General features: G+C 61.8%; 2 protein-coding genes across 3 annotated transcripts in view; both read left to right on the top strand.

The window, feature by feature from the left end:
- The window catches only part of VEGFB (vascular endothelial growth factor B), a 6,237-nt gene extending 3,559 nt beyond the window's left edge, over nucleotides 1–2,678 (top strand). Inside the window, exons 6-11 of the mRNA XM_021708235.1 lie at nucleotides 139–203; nucleotides 327–523; nucleotides 697–770; nucleotides 1,256–1,291; nucleotides 1,583–1,711; nucleotides 2,263–2,678. Coding sequence (XP_021563910.1) covers nucleotides 139–203; nucleotides 327–523; nucleotides 697–770; nucleotides 1,256–1,291; nucleotides 1,583–1,711; nucleotides 2,263–2,284 — 523 coding nt within the window. The 3' untranslated portion in view covers nucleotides 2,285–2,678. The remainder of the gene's footprint in view (nucleotides 1–138; nucleotides 204–326; nucleotides 524–696; nucleotides 771–1,255; nucleotides 1,292–1,582; nucleotides 1,712–2,262) is intronic.
- A 3,711-nt stretch (nucleotides 2,679–6,389) lies between these two features.
- Nucleotides 6,390–6,800, top strand: part of FKBP2 (FK506 binding protein 2) — a 2,209-nt gene continuing 1,798 nt past the window's right edge. Inside the window, exon 1 of one of the 2 annotated variants that reach the window (XM_008049424.1) lies at nucleotides 6,390–6,583. The gene's annotated coding sequence lies outside the window, so the exon portion shown is untranslated. Of the gene's footprint in view, nucleotides 6,692–6,800 lie in introns of both variants that reach the window. The other variant, XM_021708234.1, reaches the window with a different exon arrangement.

Below are 6,800 nucleotides of genomic sequence, written 5' to 3'. Positions count from 1 at the left end.
GTTGCCCGCCACCAGCAGAAAGGTAACGGTTACCGTGACCCGGCACTGCCGGCCTTCGGGGGTCGGCCCCGCGCCCCGAGTGCGGGCTGCTTGTCTCTGCCTGCCCGTCGCTTTGTGAGATCGCAGCTTCCCCGTCAGGCGCAAACTCATCCTGCCCCTTTCACAGAGGAGGACACTGAGGCGGTGGGCTTCCCGGGTCCTAGGTAAACAGGGAGGGAAGGCAGTTTCGAGGACCGAAGGGGCGGGCCGGCGGCCCGGGGGGAGGGCAGCTGCCGGGCGTCGCCGCGGGAAGCCAGAGGGCCTCCACCCTCGCCCGTCTGCCCCAGTGGTGTCCTGGCTAGACGTGTACGCTCGCGCCGCCTGCCAGCCTCGGGAGGTGGTGGTGCCCCTGGCCGTGGAGCTCGTGGGCACCGTGGCCAAGCAGCTGGTGCCCAGCTGCGTGACCGTGCGGCGCTGCGGGGGCTGCTGTCCTGACGACGGCCTGGAGTGTGTGCCCACCGGGCAGCACCAAGTCCGGATGCAGGTATGGGTGTGGGTGGGGCCCGGGGGCCGCGTGGACGCTGACGCCCTGCGGGTGGGGCCGGCGCAGAGGCCGAGGCACAGGAGGCTGGGAGGGCACCCCCTTCCCGCTGCCCCGTCCCCTCTCCCCCTCTCGCTGTCTCACGCTCGTTCTCTTGGCTCTTCTGCTGAGCGCAGATCCTCATGATACGGTACCCAAGCAGCCAGCTGGGGGAGGTGTCCCTGGAAGAACACAGCCAATGTGAATGCAGGTGCCCGCCAGGAGGCTTGGGGGTCTCGGGTACGGTGGGCCACTGCAGCGGGGACCAGGTTTCTTTTTTTCTTTTCTTTTTTAAGTTTTTTAGTCGGAGTCTCACTCTGTTGCCCAGGCTGGAGTGCAGGGGCACGCTCATGGCCAATGCAGCCTTGACCTGCTGGGCTCCGGCCATCTTTCTGCCTCAGCCTTCCAAGGAGCTGGAACTACAGGTGTGCGCCACCACACCCGGCTCATTTTTTGATTTATGGTAGAGACGAGGTCTCGCCAAGTGGCCCAGGCTGGTCTCGAACTCCTGGGCTCAGGCAGTCCTCTGCCTCCGCCTCCCAAAGTGCTGGGGTGACAGGCGTGAGCCACCATGCCTGGCGGGGATCAGGTTTCCAAGAGGAGGGCCAGTGGTAGGTCGGACCTGGGGCAAGAGAGTAGGATGCTTGGATTCCCTGATCCTCCTCTGTGTCTCTGTCCGTGTCTCTTACTTTTCAGACCAAAAAAAAGGGAGAGTGCCGTGAAGCCGGACAGGTGAGTGTCTCCGGCTCCTACTGAGGGTAGGGGTTGTAGGGTGAATCGGGAAGCTGTGGTCCCCACCCCGTTTCTCCTCCCACTGGCCTCCCCACCCCTCCTCCTCTGCTCCCCAAGTCTGTCCCTGCCCCACCTCAGCTCCCGGGAAGATTCTACCTTCCTGCCCCAGACATGTCGCTTCTCCTCCTAGGGCTGCCACGCCCCATCACCGTCCCCAGCCCCGCTCCGTTCCGGGCTGGGACCCTGCCCCTGGAGCACCCACCCCGGCTGACATCACCCGTCCCACTCCAGCCCCAGGGCTCTCTGCCCGCGCTGCACCCAGCGCCGCCAGCGCCCCGACCCCCGGACCTGCCGCTGCCGCCGCCGCAGCTTCCTCCGCTGCCAAGGGCGGGGCTTAGAGCTCAACCCAGACACCTGCAGGTGAGGCGTCGGTGGGGCGGTGCTTGTCTGGGGAGGCGGCAGGGCCTGGGCCTGGAGCCCGTCCAGGGTGAGCCAGCCAGCGGGAGGAAGGCCAGGGAGGGGAAGCTGCTGGATGCGCCCAACAAACAAGACTCGTGTTCTAACGCGGCGGAGAGACAGGGCCAGCGGGGGATGCCAGGGGCCGTGGCGAGGGGACCTTGACCTCATCGTTGAGACGTCCGAGAGCTCCTGGGGAGGTGACATCTGCCCGGAGTGGACAGGAGAGAGAGCATTTGCAGTTCACAGCTTGGGCCTTCCTAGAAGCCCCTGGGCAGACAATTGCCCTACCTTTGGGCTCTGAGAGGCCAGGGGACAGAGGGGAACCCTTGTCCACCCTTGTCTGTGCTGTTTCTTGCTACCCGTGTCCCATGGTGAGGCCCTGGGGTGGCATGCTATGGGCCAGGCCAGTGGGAGCTTCCCCGGACCGTCAGAAGAAAACGGGGTTCCCAGAAGGGAGTCGAGGAGCGAGGCTGAGGTCCAGGGGAACCGACAGCCCTTCCTTCCATCCCCAGGTGCCGAAAGCTGCGAAGGTGACACGTTGCTTTTCAGACTCAGTGGGGCCACCAGCCTCACGGGCCACTCCCGACGGGGGAAGACAGGGGAATCTGGTGAGAACAGCCCAGCCCCTGAGACCTCCACCCAGGCAGAAGCTGCTCCGGAACCCGGGCCTCTCTCAGGGCTCTCCTGCCCCCCCCGCCTCCCCGAGGCTGCCATCTCAGGGGCAGACAGGGCTGGAGGAGGCAACATGGGGGAGCACAAGGGGTCATGTGCCGGCTGGGAGGAGGGAACGCCGTTCAGCTTCAGCCGCCGCCCAAGGGAGTGACTTACAGCAGGCACCTCCTTCTCCCCACCGAGGAGAGAATGGGATTTGGACTTTGGTACGAGAACTGTGACCCCCCCAACCCTGATAAAAAGAAATGGAAGGAGCCGTCCCTGCCTGTGTCACTGCCTGTCGCTGTCCAGACCGGCTGGTTTGGGCACGAATGTCTGCTTCACTGCCTGCAAACCCAGAGCTCATCTCGCTGTGCGGATGGAGGCCGGGAGGCCTGAGGTCCACAGCAGGTCCCAGGCGGGGCTGGAATCACGTCTTCGTGTCAGGGCTGGGCGCTGTGGGGGTCAGGAAGAGCCCTGTCAGTGCGGCCTGCCTGCCCGGCTAGTGAGCTTGAGGGGGGACACAGAACTGCTGGATGACCTTGACTGTCACTGCCTCTGTCTTTTGGAACCTGTTTCCACACACGTGCACATGAAGGGAACAGATAATTGCTGTGGGTGGAGCCCTTGGGCGCCGGAGAAGCTGGAGGCTGGTTCCTTTCTTTCTTTCTTTTTTTGACTTGGAGTCTCACTGTCACCCAGGCTGGAGTACAGTGCACGCTCATGGCCACCGCAGCCTCGACCTGCTGGGCTCTGACGATCCTTCCGCCTCAGCCTTCCAGGCAGCTGGGACTACAGGTGTGCGCTATCACACCTGGCTAATCTTTTGATTTATTGTAGAGATGAGGTCTTGCCAAATTGCCCAGGCTGGTCTCAAACCCCTGGGCTCAGGCAATCCTCTCACCGTAGCTTCCCAAGTGCTGGGATTATAGGCTTGAGCCACCAAGTCCGGCCTTGGAGACTGTTTTCACATCATCAAGGAGAATGCTTGGAGCATTTGCTTTTTGTTCTCTGTGGCTTAACTCTAAAGCCACGGTGCCTGCCCTGTCACCACCCCACTCCCACCTCCCCGGAAGGCAGGCATCAAAGGTCTGTGGCTGGTGGGCCTTGTTCAGCAGACAAGCTACCCTCATCCACACTGTCCTCTTAGCCCAGCCCACACCGTCTCCTCCACCCTCCCCTCTTCAGTGGCTACTTGAGAGGCTCCTGACTCCTCTGGCCCAGCCTGAGCACAGCACACACCCTCCCCTCTGCAGCCTACAGGGCCCAGGGCTGAGTGGATGGGAGGCCAGTGTTTTGCCCTGCTGAGGCAGGACGTTTGGGACAGAGTTCACCCAGCAGCCGCCCTAAGGGAGGCTTTCTCTGAGGGGTTGGGTTGGGAGTGTGGTTGTGATCTTAACAGGCCCAAAGCAGGAGTGGGCTAAGCCAGAAGAGACAATTTTTTGAGTCAGAGTCTCAATCTGCCGTCCCAGGCTGGAGTGCAGGGGCGTGATCATGGCTACCACAGCCTTGACCTGCTGGGTTCGGACATTCTGCCTCAGCCTTCCAAGTAACTGGAACTACAGGCATGCGTCATCACGCCCAGCTAATTTTTTCATTTGTTGTAGAGACGAGGTCTTGCCAAGTTGCCCAGGCTGGTCTCGAACCCCTGGGCTCAGGCAATCCTCTCATCTTGGCTTCCCCAAATTTTGGGATTACAGGCATGGTCCACTGCACCCGGCTGGGAAGAGACAGTTCTTTTTTTGTTTGTTTATTTATTTAGAGTCAGCCTTACTCTGTCGCCCAGGCTTGAGTGCAGTGGCACTCTCGTGGCCACCACAGCCTCTACCAGCTGGGCTCAGGTGATCCTTCCCTATCAGCCTTCCAAGTAGTTGGAACTATAGGCACAAGCCACCACGCCCAGCTAATTTTTAAAAAAATTGATTGTAGAGACAAGTTCTTGCCAAGTTGCCCAGGCTGATCTCAAACCCCTGGGCTTAGGCAATCCTCTCATTGCTACCTCCCAAAGTGCTGGGATTCTGGGCATGAGTCACCGTGCCCAGCTCAGACAGTTATTACTACTTTTTTTTTTTTTTTTGAGTTGGAGTCTCACTGTCGCCCAGACTGGAGTGCAGTGGCCGCTCTCGGCCACTGCAGCCTCGACCTGCTGGGCTCCGGCAATCCTTCCGCTTCAGCCTTCCAAGTAGCTGGAACTACAGACGTACACTACCACGCCCAGCTAACTTTTTTTGATTTATTGTAGAGATGAGGTCTTGCCTGCCCAGGTGGGTCTCAAACCCGTGGGCTCAGGCAATCCACTCACCTCAGGATTACTCCATTTTTTTTTTGAGTTGGAGTCTTACTCTGATGCCTCTGGTGATCCTTCCGCCTCAGCCTTCCAAGTAGCCGGAATTACAGGCATGCGCTACCACGCCTGGCTGATTTTTTGATTTATTGTAGAGATGAGGTCTCACTGCCCAGGCGGGTCTCGAACCCGCGGGCTCAGGCAATCCACTCACCTCAGCCTCCCAAAGGCGTGGGATTACAGGCTGAGCCACCGAGCCCGGCTGATTACTACTTTTTTTATGAGTCGGGTCTCACTCTGTCACCCAGGCTGGCGTGCAGTGGTACGATTACTGCTCACTGCAGCCTCAACCTCATGGTTCAAACAATACCCCCACCTTGGCCTCCTGAGTAGCTGAGGCTGCAGCCACACACCACCACACCTGGCTAATTTATCTATTCTTTGTGGAAATGAGACCTCGCTATGTTGCCCAGGCTGGTCTTGAACTGGGCTCAAGTGATCCAGGAGTTTCATCCACCTTGGTCTCCCAAAATGCTGGGATGACAGGCGTGAGCCACCTTGCCCTGCTGGTTACAAGTTTCGAGTCACATTCTCAGCCATGATGTCACTGATGGCATCCTAGGCCAATCAGAGTGAGGTAGATGAGGGTTAGGGCTTAGAGCTACCACCTGCAAAGCCCACTCAGACCCCCCCTCGAAGGCGCACACAGTGCGTGGCAGGCACCTCGCCACATCCTCAGTTCCGACACCAGCATCGAGATCATATTCCTTTTTTGTTATGAGTTGGAGTTCACTCTGTCACCCAGACTGGAGCGTGGTGGCATGCTCTCGGCCACCTCAGCCTTGACCCGCTGGGCTCAGGCGATCCGTCCACCTCAGCCTTCCAAGTGGCTGGAACCACAGGTGTGCACCACACCCGGCTGGTTTTTAAAAAAATTTATCGTAGAGATGGAGTCTCGCCACGTTTCACAGGCTGGCCTAGAACGCCTGGGCCCAGGCTGCCCTCTGGCCTCTGTCTCCCAAAGTGCGGGGATTGCAGGCGTGAGCCACCACGCCCGGTCATCTTCCTCCTTCGACTGAAGAAAAGCCTACTGGCTTGGGGACCTGACCTCGTGTCAGCTGTCAACCTAGGCGTGGCTGCCGCTCAATTGCAGGTTCACTCCCTCAGGTGGCAGGTTGTTTTCTGGGCTCCGCCAGGTGCTGGGGCGCCTGAAATGACAGCCTGGCGAGGGATCGGGCTCGGCCAGACCAGGGCAGTCACGACCCGCGCTCAGCGTGGCGGAAGGAGGGCCTGGCTGCAGGGGAGAAGCGGGCGGGAGCCTCGCGGCGGGCCAGGGCCGGGCGTCGCACATCGTCTCGGCCTCCAGGGGCTTGTGGGGCGGGCGTCGGCAAGTCCGTGTTCCGCGTCCGTGCCGGATGCCAAGCGCCACCAAGGTCACGCAGTCAGCCAAGTGGCAGACCCGGAGTTCGAGCCTGAGCCTCGCGGGGAAGCCCAGGCTGTCTCCGCGGCGACCGTGGACCGTCGGCTGTGACGAGGCTAAGGGCAAGCAGGGGTGCCGCGGAAGAGGCCGGAGGCGACATAAGACGACGACTCGAGACCCTATGGGGGACCCACGCCCGCCCGACCTTAACATCACCTCGGCCGGCCGGAAGTGCCTGGGCCCCGTCGGAAGTCACTTTCACCCCACCTTCCGGAGGACGGTTCGCCGGAAGTAACGCACGATCACGTGGCGGCGCGGGAGGCGGGGCTCCGGAGGAGGCCGCGCCAGAGGGCGTGTGCCCGCGGTTTCGCGCGACCCAATGAGGGAGGGCGGCGTGGCCCGGGCCGGTAGCGACGAGGAGGCGCCTGCGCAAAGGCGGCGGCACCGCCGGGGTTGACTCCGGGGGCGCGGCGAGGAGGTGAGCGGGGGCCACAGCCCGGGCTGGGGGGGCGCCGGGGTGCCAGGGGGCAGGCTGGATCAGGCCGGGCAGGAACGGGCCGGGGCTCCGAGTGCCCACGAGAGCTAGGTGGCGAGGAAATTGGGGACTGGGGTCCGGCCGCCTGGAGATGCCGCAGGGGGAGGGTCCTCACGCCGCACGGGGCGGAGCCCTGGGACTCGGGGCGGGCGGGAACTCG

This window comes from Carlito syrichta, unplaced genomic scaffold (genome assembly GCF_000164805.1).
Source record: "Carlito syrichta isolate Samal-C Ts95f unplaced genomic scaffold, Tarsius_syrichta-2.0.1 Scaffold135595, whole genome shotgun sequence".
NCBI lineage: Eukaryota > Metazoa > Chordata > Mammalia > Primates > Tarsiidae > Carlito > Carlito syrichta.
The sequence above is the reverse complement of the archived record's forward strand: the minus strand, read 5'-3'. Positions and strand labels throughout refer to the sequence as shown.